The 15,283-nt window shown below is 41.3% G+C and overlaps 1 protein-coding gene across 5 annotated transcripts in view; it reads right to left on the reverse strand.

Annotated features, from left to right (window-relative positions):
* The window catches only part of LOC111569393 (intermembrane lipid transfer protein VPS13B), a 322,692-nt gene that overhangs the window by 61,484 nt on the left and 245,925 nt on the right, over nt 1-15,283 (reverse strand). For all 5 annotated transcript variants that reach the window (XM_023271473.3, XM_023271472.3, XM_023271475.3 and 2 more), the window contains exons 39-41: nt 8,296-8,498; nt 6,821-7,037; nt 4,884-5,068 (exon numbers count right to left, since the gene is read on the reverse strand). In XM_023271473.3, the coding sequence (XP_023127241.2) occupies nt 4,884-5,068; nt 6,821-7,037; nt 8,296-8,498 (605 nt within the window). The remainder of the gene's footprint in view (nt 1-4,883; nt 5,069-6,820; nt 7,038-8,295; nt 8,499-15,283) is intronic.

Below are 15,283 nucleotides of genomic sequence, written 5' to 3' on the forward strand. Positions count from 1 at the left end.
AATGACTCCCACTATGCTGTCTCAGGTGGGCTAATATACGTTAACATTAATCAGTGTGGAAAATCAGGAATAAGCCCATGCTGAGATCCTCATGCTCACTTTTTTTGTTTTGCCTCTGTAATGTCAAACCTTTAAAAGGGGACCAGAGTTTTTGGTGGATGAGGCGTAAAAACTCCAGATCAAATTAACCACATGGACAGTCTTTTATTTTTATTGTGCATTAGCTGTGACTAATGCAGGTCTGCTAGAGCACTGTCCCACTAAAATAATAGTTATCTTGGCAAAAATCGCATCTTACTCTTTCTGGTTTAATGTGTTGCTCTAAAGTGAAATACCCCCCCAACTCCCCTCCGATACTAACACCCTACAAACCGTTGCATATTTCTACTAAGTGGAGACAAAGCGTGCATCAATAAAAAAGGGTGCGTTATGGTTGTGAAGCTGACAGTAGACCTGCATTTCTCATAATAACAACAATGACTCAAACAGCAGCTGGAGAAGCGGTTATGGCTGAAGGTTGCTGGTTCATCTCAGGCCACAGAGCTTTTATGATATCGCTCATGGGCCAACAGGGCCACGATGGCAGTGCACAGGCCTGCTGGGACATAAAAGGCTATCCCACAGTGCCATGCACGAAAGCAACAGCAGGGCAGCAGATGGTGTGATGTTTGTCAGAAAAAGGCAAAGCAATCTGGGCAACTTCCTCAAACGGCGAGGAGATGATGACATTAACACATTTGCATATTGAGAAAAGCTAGCATGGATACAGGGGATGTGCTCCATTTATTTTACTATATGCTGAGTGTGAACTCAAGTTTTGCTCTCTGCTTTAACATAATCTATCTCCTCCTCCTGCTCCTCTGAGCTGGGGTCAGGCTGAGTCATAACCCCTGTGTTTACTCCATGTTTCTCAGGCTTCAGAACCCCACAGAGAAGCAGAAGAAGGGGGGAAGACGAACAAGAGGGACGGAAAAAGAGCAGTAAGAACACCTGCTTATGATTCAGAGAACTGGACCACACGGCGGTGAGAAGGTGAGAATGAGTCACCTTCCTCTCCCCTCCTTTGCCTTCATCACTTAGGCACTCTACAGGTGGGAACCTGTGGATGCTCCATCAGGGATCTGTCGCTTTTCAGCTGCCCCCCCATCACTAATCATCGCTCCCCTTCTACTGTATGTAAAAACAGCGCGGGCAGCAATTTGACTTTGAGTAATGGAAGGAGGTTTGAATTCCCCCTCCGAGATACTGGAACCAGTTGGGAAACCACAACTATTTAAATGCAGGAAATCTTGATTTTATAAAATGTTAATATGATCTGCTCTGGGGACAAGTGAGCAGCATGGCTCAGAGCAAGAACCCCCTCCCCTTTGTCTCCTTCTCTCAGTGCATTGGAGAGAAGGACCAAAGGAAAAGAGGAGGGGAGAGTGTGACAAAAGGAGAAAGAAGAGAGTAGGAGGTAGAGAATGATGAGAGGGAAAAATGTGGAGAAAATCCATATTTATTTTATTTACATGCTATCCTTTTCTCTGTCCACCTGCTGCTAAATCGAAAAACCATCACTGCCTAAATGACAAAGAACACTGACCATACGCTTAATGCTAACTATCAGTCTCACTTTTCTACTTGTTTCTTTTCTTTCCCTATGCCTCTCACTTTCCATTTCTCAAAATCTATCAGCCTCCATCTCCGCGTGGCCACATGGTAATTTTAGAGGCCTGAGAAATTATGACTGCCTTCTTTCTTTTTCCCGCTCCCTCTCTCTCGCTGCACAGTCTTGATGTAAAGTAAATGAAATTCCTTTGGAACAGAGATGGAGCTATTACTGTGTTTTGAATTTTTATGGCTGCATTTCCGTTCTCTTTAGCTGGACTTTCTTTCTGGTCTTGAGAGGAATGAAGAAATAAATTAACTGAGACTTTTGAAGTTTCATAAAAAGGAGAACATAATCATTGTGTCATAGAGGCTGAAATCAATTAAATCTGGGATCAAAATAAACTTTGGCTGATGACCAAGAGATCTAGTTAAAATAACCCCCACAAACCCAGCCCTGCTACAAACACAGCAGGCCTAACCCTAATCAAGTGTTTGGACAAAGATACGAGGTAAGAAGGACTGTATAACTTATCAGTAACCAAATCAAAAAGCTTAGAGTTATTTAAATTTTCATTTCTTTCTTAGTTAAACCCATGACACATGGCGCTGTTTTAGCAGTGCTGGTAATATGAACCACAACTGCTTTCAACAATGGATTTATATCAGTTCTACACACACACACTTTGTAAGTAATGCCTTTCATTAACTTTACAAACTGCACCACATGCCCATTGCTCCACCCATCTGAGTGTCCTATTACAAAGATACCTGCTGCAGCATCAGGACACTTAGATGAAAAATACAAAAAGCAGATTTAGGAGTCTCACTACTGACCTATGACACCTTTATAGTTGGTACCAGTGGTTTCTATTTGAAATAGAGATAAGCAGTGTTGCACAGTTATTTACACTTAGTTGTCAAAAGTCCTCTATCAGTACTAAGTTTTAATTAATTAATTTTATCCATAGACTCGACAGATACTGTGTCTAATCCCCACATAAAGTGGTTTCAGTAATAGCTGCATGCTCTGAGCCTCTTTTTTTTACTGCTATCCCAGTGGCAGTCTCATTACCTGATTCCTTTTAACAGACCTGTCAGAGGAGGTAGAACCAGGCCACATGACAGGGGGAAAAATGGAAGATGTGGAAACCACATGTTCATCTACCGCTGGTTCCACAATTCCTGCTGTGTAATACACACATGCTGTAACGTATGTCAGTAATCACAGGCAATAGCTTTTATGTACAAACACAGATATAAATACATCTGTAGCCATAAATGCATGCACTCAAACTTTTCCTTACTGATATTTGATATACTACTGTCCAAGTAGTTTATGACAGATTGTAAATACATGTTAATTGTGCAAATGTGACTCATCTGGTGTGTGAAGAGCCTGCTAGCGTGTTAAACAATATCTCCATCCACAAAGGGCATACAGTGTTGCTCCATCTACCTCTACTGGTGAATCATGACCTTTCTCACCCTTGGACTAAAAAAAGTGTATCTTCACAAAGCTCCTCTTACTCACAGGCTTCTGTAAGCTTTGTAAGCATTGCGGAAGACACCACCTCCCTCTGTGACTATCCATCTCCATACTTCTTGGCCCCCCTCTCACTCTCTCTCTCTTCCCACTCTTCCTTCCTGCTGCTCGGCTCCCATTAAGCACCCTCTCCTTATCCAAACTCTGTCTATCACCACACCGTTCCTTAAGCCTCCCTCCTCTACACATATCAGCTCCCTCTTTTCTCCACTGTAACTCAATATGTGGCCAATCAGTGAGAGGCTTCGGAGTTTTGCTCATTACAGACTTTACAGCTATGGGGCCTCGCTGGGAAGTCAGACATCTGCAGTATCTTCCAATATCTTGCCTCTCCTGGGCCAGCATACATAAACAGGCTGAAGAAAACATCTGTACTGTAGGTGAAATGATTGTGGGAGTCCAGGAAAGAATCTGAGAGATAAAGGAAGCAGATGGGGAGATGAGAAGCCTCTGTAGCAGATGGAGGAAAGAATCAGAAGGATACAGACGAGGGAAGGTAACTGAACGCTCTGGCTTAAGTATGTCATTTAAAGGACTGGAAATGTAATACAACTTGCTGCTTTCATGAATTTTATTTTATATTTTCACTAATTTTTGTGATATATACCAACGTTAATAATGACAATTCATATCAACTTCATAATAACTCATTAGCATAGAGTCCTGTTTTATAAGCGTCTAAGGATTTCCTCCGTCATAATCCTCATAAACTAATACATGACTGATATTGTACTAATGTAATGTTTCTTCACCATCAGCTGTTTGGGTTATTTTTGACCCATTCTTGCATCATTTTGACTTAGGTAAATCATCAGTTGCTCTACAGCTGCTTCTCATCAGTGAATTTAAAGCAACATAGATTTTAATAATATCAGGCTAAATATAGTTGGCTTGACTGGGCTTAGCTCAGCAGACAGGGTGACAAAAACATGTTTTGCATTTTCTGCAGATTCCATTGCGACATGCATGATCAAGAATGTGACTTGAAATAACTGTTGCTATGACAAAAATAGCACATTTCAGCCCTGGGAAAAAGGAAAGCATATGGAGGAGAGTGCAAAAGAACCTGATTTGGGACCCAGCTTGCTTTCGAGGATGATAAGCTGCACAGAGAGGTGGAGGAAAGAAAGGCAGAGGATGAGTGATAGGAGGAAAAGTGGGATGTCCTGTCCCCCACTGAGGCCCTGAAGGCTCAGTAGCTGCAACAGCCTGCCAAAATATAACCTCATCTGGGGTTGGAGACACCTGGCTATTCACACCAGAGCATGCAAGATGACTTCCACAGCTGCCTGACCATGTATTACATGTTTGGAGGGACAACAGGGGTCTCTGTCATTCAGTAACATGTAGGGTATGGGAGTTCTCATGACTCATGTTGAGAGAATCACAATGGCACACAGCCCAGTGCTAAGACTGCTTTCTTCTTTTTCAGTGTAGGTGACGTTAAGCAGCAAGCAGTGAGAGAGACGTGGGGATTATTGTCCCATCTTACAACTCTTAGCAAATTTCCCCACCGTGGGAATAATAAAGGCTTATCTTATACTAATGTTCCTATTAGTAGATGACTATACATCCCAATACAACTGATGCAGTGAACTGAAATGTAGCTGTCTAGTTCACCGCAGCTCTTTGCTTTTTAAGACTATCACAGTAAAAGTAAACACAGAATGGTAAAAAGAGAAGAGAGGACCTGAAAGTTTGTTTTTCACCAACTATGTTATGCAGCGATATGTGTGTATTTGTCTACCTGCAGGACATCTCCGAGGTCAGCAGTGCTGATCTCAGGGTCTTCTGTGGTGTTGAAAGGGACAGGTGTTATCCTGACAAAGGTGAGGACACGGGGTTCTGGGTATCTCCAAAGCATCACCCCTGGACTGTCCTCCGTCTCGCTATAAAACACCACCTCATGGGGTCCTGGCAGTCTATGTGAAGCTGCAAGGAAAAGAACAACATATTATCAGAATTAAATTGAATCTGAACACATAACAAACAGAGGAAAGGCAGGTCTGGAAGTGAAAGGAAGCCACACATTTTTATGTTAACATACAGCAAAATTTGAGTTAACTGCACTCTTCTGCAGTCATGGAAGCAGAAATTTTCAAAACAAAAATCTTGTTCATTGCTAAAAGCTTATCTGGCCTCCTTGAAAACGTTCAGATGGGTGTGGAGGAAAGAATCACACAGGTTGGAAAAAATGGGATGAAATTTCTCATGTACTCTTCTGACATTACAAAATTCACCATTTGTGGTGGAAGAGCTAAATTTAACTTGCATAGATTTTTGGTGAAGCAATATTTTTATGGTTATTTGTACTATGGAATCTGAACTCTCCAAAACAATATTGCCTAAAAAAAGCACAGTGGATATTTCCACACTTTCTGAATGTTTATATGCGTAAGAAGCTGTGCATAAACAAAGTGGCTGAGTAAACATTTTTGCTATTGAGTAAACAGCCATTGATTGAACCATGCCAGGCACCTGCAGACGCTGGAAGACACTGGATCTAGACTTGTGAGTGGTGTTTGACTTGCGTTGCGGCTGCTGTTTGGGATTCAAGTCCTTTGGAAAAATGTTTATTTGAAAAAAACAGTCAAGCAGAGAACTGCTGCTTTGTTTGGCCCCTAGAGGTTTAAACATGGAGAGCTTTTTTTTTCTTCAGAAAACCCATTTCTAATGACAGTGAATTCTCTTAAACAAGGACCTGTGCTCTTTAGATGGACAGCATATTGTTCTTTGGCAAAAAAAATGTAAAAAAAAAAAAAAAAAAAAAAAACGCACAAAAGAAAGGAAAAGCAGACACTTAGTTGAGGTTTTGCTTTCATTTGTGTTTGCTTGAACTTAGAGAAAGTGAGACAGAGACTCTTTCCAGCCTTCTCTCCCACCATCTTTCATTTACTCTTATGTCCATCTATCCCATCCATCCCTGTGTCAGGCCTTGGGGGGCCACTCACTCTTCTCTGTACTCTGGGGCCCGGTTTTCTCTGGCTGCTGACAACATGTTGCAGACAGATTGTCTTCTTGGTTATAGTTCACTACTGTACGTTCTCCTGCTTCAGCCAGAATATTAAATGCATCAAAGACCAGTGGAACAGTGCAACAAACAAAGACTCAACCACAGCTGACAGAGTGGACGGCTGGTCTACAGCCAGAGAGAAGTTTGATCCTCTGTGTATAATGTTGCTGTGTGTCTGAGTGTGCACACAAAGGACAGCACACACAAAGCACAAAGAGAGGGAATAAACACCATGTTACTAAGAGTGGAAACAGGCAGACATGTCCGATGAAACTTCTTTTCACAGAGGGCTTTGATCTGACTTTGATTTGAGCCAATGTGTATCTTAAGTGACATCTCACTTTGCCACAATGGATCTTTAGTTTGTCCAGCTCAAGTTATATGAATTTATGACTATGGTTACTGTTCATTTTATGGATTGAACCTTGTCAAGAAATAAGCAGAAAAATCTATGTCCAGGTATTATTAATTTACTCAGAGTCACAGATAATGCAGCTCACTCACTGAGGCACTACTCTGAAAAAAGTTCCACAAAACAATCATGTCACTTCAAATTGGATTTTGATTATTGTAACCAAAACTTTACTTAGATGGAAGCGGTCTGGTATAGATGCACTATGACGTGTTTGCCGTCTCTGCATTACATCAACATGCGCTGTATAAACATTCACCTGAGTCCTGGATGTACTGAAAATGTCCTGTGCGTAAGTCATCTGAGCTGTGCTCTGTCCGAGGAGAGGGAGAGCCTGGGGAGGGAGGTGGCTGGGTGTGGTAGGCCTTACTCTTTGAACAGCTATCAGTCAAATCCCCTTTCTGGAGATGGAGGTAGGTGCGGAGGTGATCCTCCACCAGTTTCAGACAGTTCAGTTGTTCCTGGCCCCAAAAGACCTGTTGGTACAGAGCAACAGAAGTGAGATAGTGGGGAACAAAACAGCAACCAACGAGTGTGGTCTGTAGGGAGTTAAAAAATACAACAGATATAAAGGAATTAAGGAAAGCAAGTCAAAAACAGGGAAAAGAAAAAAGTTACACAATGACATAGATTTATGGATGTTGCATAAATACCTGCACCAACGACTATATTACTTTCTTTTCCAAAACAGGAAGAGAAGTAGTCAGGGTTACCCTTGTCATCACCCGTTCACAACCTTACTAACATTACCCAACACAACCTTACATCCTCCTCACTTACCCACGGCATTCCCCTTCCCGTGCTCCATCAAAGCGAGTCTGCCTGGGGTTTGGACTAAGGACCAGGAATCTCTGAGTCAAAAACTCTTCACACATGGAGCTGCCTGCCTGCTTGCCTGCTACTCACTACTTTGCAAGGGTGGGTTATGACTAAACTCTAAAAACAGGAAAATTTGGGGATTTTTTTTCCAAGTTTTTGGAAAGAACGGACGAGAAGAAGGAATCGGAAGGAATTCCGGTGGTTTTTGTACAGCACTTGATTAAAACACCACAAACGCCAATATTTGCAGAGGGAAATGTATGATTACGTATTAAGTGTTGAGTTGCAAGTGATGTTTCTGTTAATGGGCACGCAATAAAAGCATTAAGGGAACCATTGAAGATGGGGGAGGGGGTTCCCCCTGGAGAAGCAATATGGAATAAAAGTAATAATGTGCTCAGTTAGTCACATTGAAAAGGGACTTTTCAGTGTGGACATTATATAACTTCTCACAGGAAAAAAGGCACACATAAGATATAACCCCCCTAAAAAACAGCCTAATAATGTTCCACCACTTAACCAACAGATGTGACTCAAATCTACAGTGGAATTACGGTATGCAATTCCTACTGTCATCACTTCACTGCAAAAAGGCCAGAAGCTGTGGCAGAATAAAAGAGGAACAGCAGACTTAAGAGTGTTAAGAGTGTGATGAGCTATGCATGAGGGTGCCAGCTTTTGAACGCTGGGTTTAATTCGGACACCAAGGACACTTAACATGTTTCAAGGCAATAGCATCACCTCATGATTATTCTGTTCTATAGCTGGAAGAACCACACTCATGTATTTAAGTGTCCTTGAGCAAGACACTCACTTCCAACCAGGTGCAGAGGTGCTGATCTGACCCTGAACTCTAAAACACAACAGTTGGGTGATAAATCTTATGATTGAAGAAGCTGAGTTGTGTATACAAACCTGCAGCAGGCCTCCCTTAAGGTCCAGCAGCAGTTTAGGGGAGCCAGGCTCAGGTCCAGGACCGCCGCTGTGCCGACACCACCGAGCCTCCAGTGAGCTGCTGCAGGTGAACGGCCCCAGAAGGACACGGCTCCGATCCTTCAGTCCTGTTCTCACCAACACATCTTTCAACTCCAGCAACACAGCGGCAGCCTGAACTGTATCTAGAAACACAGAAGGAGCAGCAATAAGCTGCATGTACAACACTGGGTAGAACTGCAGCGGGAAAAGAGAAGGTAAAATATACATACTAAAATAAAAAACATTTGGACTACAATGAGGAAAAATGTCTTGAACAAAACAGTTTGCGGATAAAGTAGAAGCAGCCACTAACTAATTATGCCTTGGGAAAAAAAAGAGAAAAGAATGGCGGTTCAGATAGATGGGAAAAAGTCTTCAGAACTGGTTTCAAAGTGAAATATCGATACCTCTAATTATGTATAAAAACTAACACAGTTCATTGATACATTTGCAACTGGGCCAGATGAAATTAAAACACATAAACAATTCAACCTCAAACTTCAGATGCACGGATGCTTGCCTCTGTGTTTTTACACAGTTCAATTACAGCAGTCCGAGTCTGTGATAGCAAAGCAGCAAAACATACAGAGCAGTTACGCCAACCACATCACTGGCCTCCAGACTGTTGTACTCATCTGATATTATTAGCATAAATGCCTGGGTTTTGTGGAAAAGCAGCAGTATTAGTTTCTCTATGTCAACGACTCTGCCTTTATGTTTCCCAGCTGATGAGTTGATGACCAATAAAAATTAAATGGTTCCCCCATTTTAGGAGGAATGGTATGTAGAAAGCAAGCTTTTTATGAGCCTGAGTATAAGCTGCCAGAGTGTTGAGAATTTAGTTCCATTTGGGAAGAGTATAGCATGAAACAATCAGCTCGTAGGTTAACAGGTAGAGTATTTTGTTACTCTAATGTTAACCTGTATGAGATTCAAGTTTAAACTCCGTGTTTCTTGAGATTTGGTAAACGAAAAGGTTTAGCAGACATGATGACAGTGAGAAAACCCTGATGTGATCCAGAGAGCAGCCAAACACCCACTCATTTCTGAAGGACCAAAAGTAGCAAAACCCCAACTTAATAAGGAAAGCTTAAAACATTCCCTGTCCTTTCCATTAAAACAGAGATGTGTCACTGTGGTCGCAGGCTGTTCTGAAGTTGTCCTTTCGGTCCCATAACTCAGTAGACTGAAACCCTTTCTACTGGCTGTTGACATGGGAGGGCTGATCTGGTCAGTTAAAGCTGCAGCAACAGCAGCCCATTTGGAAATCTCAACACGAGATGACTAATAACGCCCTGAGAAGCGGTTCTTCAAATGTGCCTTTTAACTCAAGACATTCTCACACCATTCGGCTTGGCTGTAAGTCTGGGAAAGTAAAAGAAAGCAGCAACACACCTGATGCAGTCTCTGGTTGTAAATAAAATTAGTAACTATGATTACAGTGCCTATTGTTTAAATGTGTGACTTTTAAACTCTTAACAGGTGTACAGAATATAAAGCAAGATTTAAATTATATTTGATTGTAGCAATAATCTAACAGTAATGAGCATTAACATCCATTAATTCCTTTACATGACATCAGTAAACTTATGTAGAATACACAGTTCTGGTCATTTTTATTGCTGTGGATGGAGTAGTATGCATACTTGACACCCCAGTTCATTCAGACAAATCAGACAAATTGATGGTGTATGGGCCAGTAAGATGTAGGTAATTTTACATTAAAACGCTTGCCTTATTTATATCTCAGTGCTTTTGGAAAAGACTGACTACTCTGGACTTGGGGTTCACTTGGGGTAAAATGGAATAAATGGGGTTTGAGGGAGAGACGGAAAGGCACATGGAGGAAGTGATAAATGAGGAGACAAATCGATGTAGACATGGATGTGGGAGAGACAAGACCAGAGGGTGTGAGACAGAAAGTGAGCTATGATATGATGAAGATATGACACACAAGAGTACTCAGAACTTTCCAAGCTTGGTAAACTGACCAAGGAACAACTTATTCCACAACAGAGTGTAATAACACAACAGGAGGGGGTTCCAATGAAAGAGGGTTTCACTTGCATAAAACAATCTGGGGGAAATTTTACACTGAGATGACTCATTCCTCTCAGGAAAGGCACTGTTGATACAAGTTGGCAGTCTACCTGCTAATATCTTCTGGTGTTGTAGTGCAGACAGAACTGTTAGAGATTACTTACTGAACTGCGGACATTGGGTTTATTTTCATGGCTACGATTTATTAGACAGCACAAGAGAACTCCCAAACTAGCCTGTAAAATTGAGAATCTTTCTCAAACGCGTATAAAAGCACATTCATATTAAGTGCAGACACACATAAGCAAACAAGTCAAAGCAAAGCCAAATGTCTGCATATGTATATATGTAAATGCAGACACACAACTATGTACACCCAGGTGAACAATTGGAAACACATACTCCTATATTCACACTTACACACGCACACACAATGTGTATCAAAGCATTTTCTCCTGTCTCACCATGCGTCATTTACAGCCCAGTTGACCGCAGCATCCTGGTGTTACAGCCAGCAGCAGCAGCCAGGACTGTCGGTAATCAGCCTAATTGGGAGTGGTTTTAATAAGGGGGAATCCCTTTCTTTCTTCATCCTGAACTCCATTCTTCCTTCCAAGCCGAATAATAGTCAGAGGTACATTTCTCCATGCTCTCTCCATCGCTGCATTTGCCTGCATGACTATATTACCACAATGTAGGTTTGTCTCCAGGGATGTGTCAGCAGACAGCCCAAACACATTACACTGCTGAACTGTGAAGTCCTGCCATCAGCAGGGAGGAGCGGAAGGAATGTTTTAAAAAAAAAAGAAATATGGTAGAGCTAAGAAAATACTGGAAGATGAGGCAGGTGCCAATTCTGTGAATGTGTTTAACTATATATTATATATGCAACATATTCACAGATGATATGTTCACACATTGATCAAAAGACAAGGATGAGGCCATAAAATAGGATGGAATGAGAGAGAAGAGAAAGAGAATGAAAAGGCTGAAGGTGGACATAAAATAAAGGAGGAGCAGCAGCTTTTTGGAGTGTCTTGACCTCAGACACATGGCTACGGTAAGTGACATGATACATGTTGGATGCCAGTCAAATTATCACTTAACAAGAGACAGACATACATGTATACGTCTAACTTAGAAACGGGAAAAACATTTCCCACTTCACATATGCATTTTACATTAAAATAATTATTCATTACCACCATTTAGCTCTATTTAATATTAGACACAACTGTGGTCTTCATGTATACTGCATGGTAATGTCATACAACTTCAGGAGCAATGCTTTTGTGTTCTAAGATGTCCTTGACTTCAGTGAAAATTTGTCCTTATTACCAAAATGGTCACATACAAAAAACAAGCAGTCTATAGCTATTAAACAGCAGCTGCTGATTCACTCTGATCTTTGTAAGGAACAAACTCAATTCTGTATACATGCATATGTGAAACTAAAGAAATATAAGAACCTGATACACACTTATACACCAGGGATTTGGTGCTTGATTGAGTGACTAAGTTACAATAATTGAGAATGAACTTTGATCACAGAAGCGCTCATTGATCTGCACAGAGCAACTTACTCCTGCATACCTCATGCTGTCATAGTAAACTTCCAGTGCACCAACACACATCTACTGCAACCTAGCGTACAACCTATGACCCCTGAGGAACCAAGTGGGTGGTGGGGGGGAAAAGGGTGGATGGAAATCTTCCTAAAGTGAAATACATCTCTGGCAAACACACGGGTAAGATTAGATAGGATAGGAGACTGATTTACCATGTCGGTTTCTCCCTGGCAGCCGTTATCTGACCACTGCCTGGCTGATTTATACCCCGCGACGTACTGGTATCAATTAGAAGAAACCTAAAGGAGTCATTACATAACTAGCGGAGGCCCCCACAGACCTTCTGGGATGGTGAGAGTAATAGGAGTAATATACTGTCACTCACCACAGAAATACGCTATTCACTAACCACAAGACCACTATAGGACACTAGAGGAAACTGGTTTTTTAGCAGGGGACTCTGTCGGCCAAAATGGCACAGTGCAGGAAGCTGTGTGTCATCCAAGACGTTACAAATACAGTAACTGATGAATGTTGATGAGTTACACATGGGTTCAATGACAGTTGCAACGCTTGAGCAAATTATGTATAGCTGATATGTGTTGATTTCTTAATAGTCGACTCTAAATGTACTCTCTCTGTAGGAAGATACATAAGAAGATAAGGCTGCATGTACAGACGTCTTTTTCCCATAATAGGAATTTTCACTTTGTCATTCTGTTACCCAACCTAAACAGACAAATTATCAGGTTTTAGGTCAAGTTTGGCCCGTCTCTTTTCATGTAGCTTCAGGCTTGGTTTGGTTGTTTTTAAGTGTAACTTAATAAGTAATGTCTCTGGCTGCTCCAATGGTATGTGTCTGTCAGTGTGATATGTTGCAAGTAGAACAAGCCGTGGTCCACAAGAAAAGGGGCCTAATGTTATGCATTACTCGAATCTGGCAATCTAATGCTCAGCAATGGAAGAAATAAAGCGCAATGCTGCTAATGGGGAGTTTAAGTGTAAAAACTCATAACCTTAAATGACCTGATATTGTTGACTCAAGTCATTTCACAGTTCAGCAGTGTAATGCGACTGATTATTACTCAGCAATAAAACTGCTTAAACTGACCAAAATCTGAGTGAACTGCTGAGGATCATAGGCTAAAGTTGCTCTGGCTCAGTTTGACAAGATACAGGTGACCAGGGAAGGCAGATCAACGCAATTTATGCGGTGTTACGGTCACTGAACATATACCATAACACTTTCATTTTGTTATGATTGACCACAGTTTCTTAGTTTCTGTATGTCAGTAATTTAGCTGCTCCCACGTCAGTTATTTTCTGATTGTGAGAAAGCAGAAAGGCCTAAAATTTGGTCCTAACAGCAGGGCTTAGCTTTCATGCCTTGAGATGCACTTGCTGGAAATTTAAAAATATATTCAACCCCTTTTAGTTAGGATTTTGCAAGTTCAAGTTTTAAGATCCCAATACAAAATGTTGCCTCCTATAGGTAGTTACCTCTACAGACATACAGTAGGTACACACCAAAAAAATGAAATAACATCTTTGTTTAAATCAAACATCTTACATACTTGCTGTTGAAAAGCTGGCAAAGTGCTACTGATTGTTTGATATTTGTGCTTGCTGTTTATAAAGCTAGTAATATACAATATATGCAAAAGAGCTAAAAGATTAGTTGACAAGTCAGATTCAATGAAAAATGATGGCAACATATATTCACATTGGCTTAATCACCTTCTATGAGCTCTTGAAGGTAGTTTTGAGGAATTGCTAATATTAAAATGATATGACTGTGAATATCTTTAGGTTATGAGGTGACGGTGAGACATAAACAATATGATTAGGTCACACTGGGCTTTGCAACACTGAGACTGGCATTTTTCATAATATTCTGACATTTCACAAGAAAAACAACTAATCAGTTAATCAAGGACACAATCATCTTGTTGCCCATTAATGAAAATCATCATTAGCTGCAGACCTAATATATTCTTCCATTCTAAGAGCCACCATTGTTGCTCAAAATATGAGTTTTGAACATTATGCAAAAGTGTTGTACTGCAATCTCTAACTCGTGTTTGTGTCAGATAATCAACTCAAATGACATCGTAGCTTTTGTACACTCCACGTGTATAACCAACTAACTACAGCCTACATTTAGATTGAGTAACCAAATGTGTTAAACACCTGGACAGTGTTTTTGCTCCCCATGTCTTCTCTGTGACATATTTCTATCATTAATGCATTGAAAACTATTTATTAGTTGGCCAAATCACAGTAGGGTGTATTTCCACACATAAATCTTGTTCTGGTTCTGCTAAGCTCTGCCTTTCCCTGACCACTGAAGAAAGAGATACTATGATAAATGGAAGAGAGTGGTTTTCTTTCAGCAGAGTAAACAAACTGACACAAGCGTAATTCAAGGGAAACAAAATAAAACTTGAACTGAAAAAAAAGAGAAGGAACATTGATAAATAATGGGTAGCTTTCACTTTGTTCCACAAAAAGAAGTTTTCCTTTACAAGTGTGCTGGAGTAAATCACCATGAAGAAGCAGGGGGTCCACAGAAGCAAAGAGCTGAGGCGAAAGCTTCACGTGTGTGTGTGTGTGTGTGTGTGTGTGTGTGTGTGTGTGTGTGTGTGTGTGTGTGTGTGTGTATGCTGTACGCATATAAAAAGTGTGCTATTGTAACAGGCTCTGCTGGTGTGGGGGTGTGTGTGTTCGGAGGAAATCAGGGGCACTCTATGGGCAGTCTGACGGAGAGCTGAGAGATTAGGGAGGGTCTTGTTTCATGGACCCTAGGACATCTGTTCTCTCTCTTTTGCCCGCCTCCCTCCTTTCTTTCATTGAACTATAAATGCCCCCCTACCTTGGGGAGTGGTGAGCCGTGGATGGAGCGAGGAATGCAGGGCTTCCACTTGCTTTTCATTAACACAGGATCTGGTAACACACCTCACTGTCAACCTAATCCCCTCTCTCTCCATCTTGTCCCCTGGCAGAGGGGGGCTGCCATGACCAGGTACAGAGCCCCAGATGTTCCCTGGATGAGGGGGGTGGATGACAGCCATGGATGCACGGTGATGAAGACAGGGTGGGACGGGGTGAGTGTAATGACATATATTGAGGAGACCCAGCCTACTGCTCACACAGTGCAGTCTGCATGTGCTGTTTCACCCATATCACTTTCTCTTTGCCTCCTGTATTTTTCTGCTTTTCTCCAACTTTGTTCATGACTGATCCTTTTTTTTTCTTTTTTTTAACTTAAATGATCTTCTGGCCTATTTCATCTTGTTATTATTTCCTGTCTTTTAATGCAT

The sequence above is a fragment of the Amphiprion ocellaris genome, chromosome 9, assembly GCF_022539595.1.
Source record: "Amphiprion ocellaris isolate individual 3 ecotype Okinawa chromosome 9, ASM2253959v1, whole genome shotgun sequence".
NCBI lineage: Eukaryota > Metazoa > Chordata > Actinopteri > Pomacentridae > Amphiprion > Amphiprion ocellaris.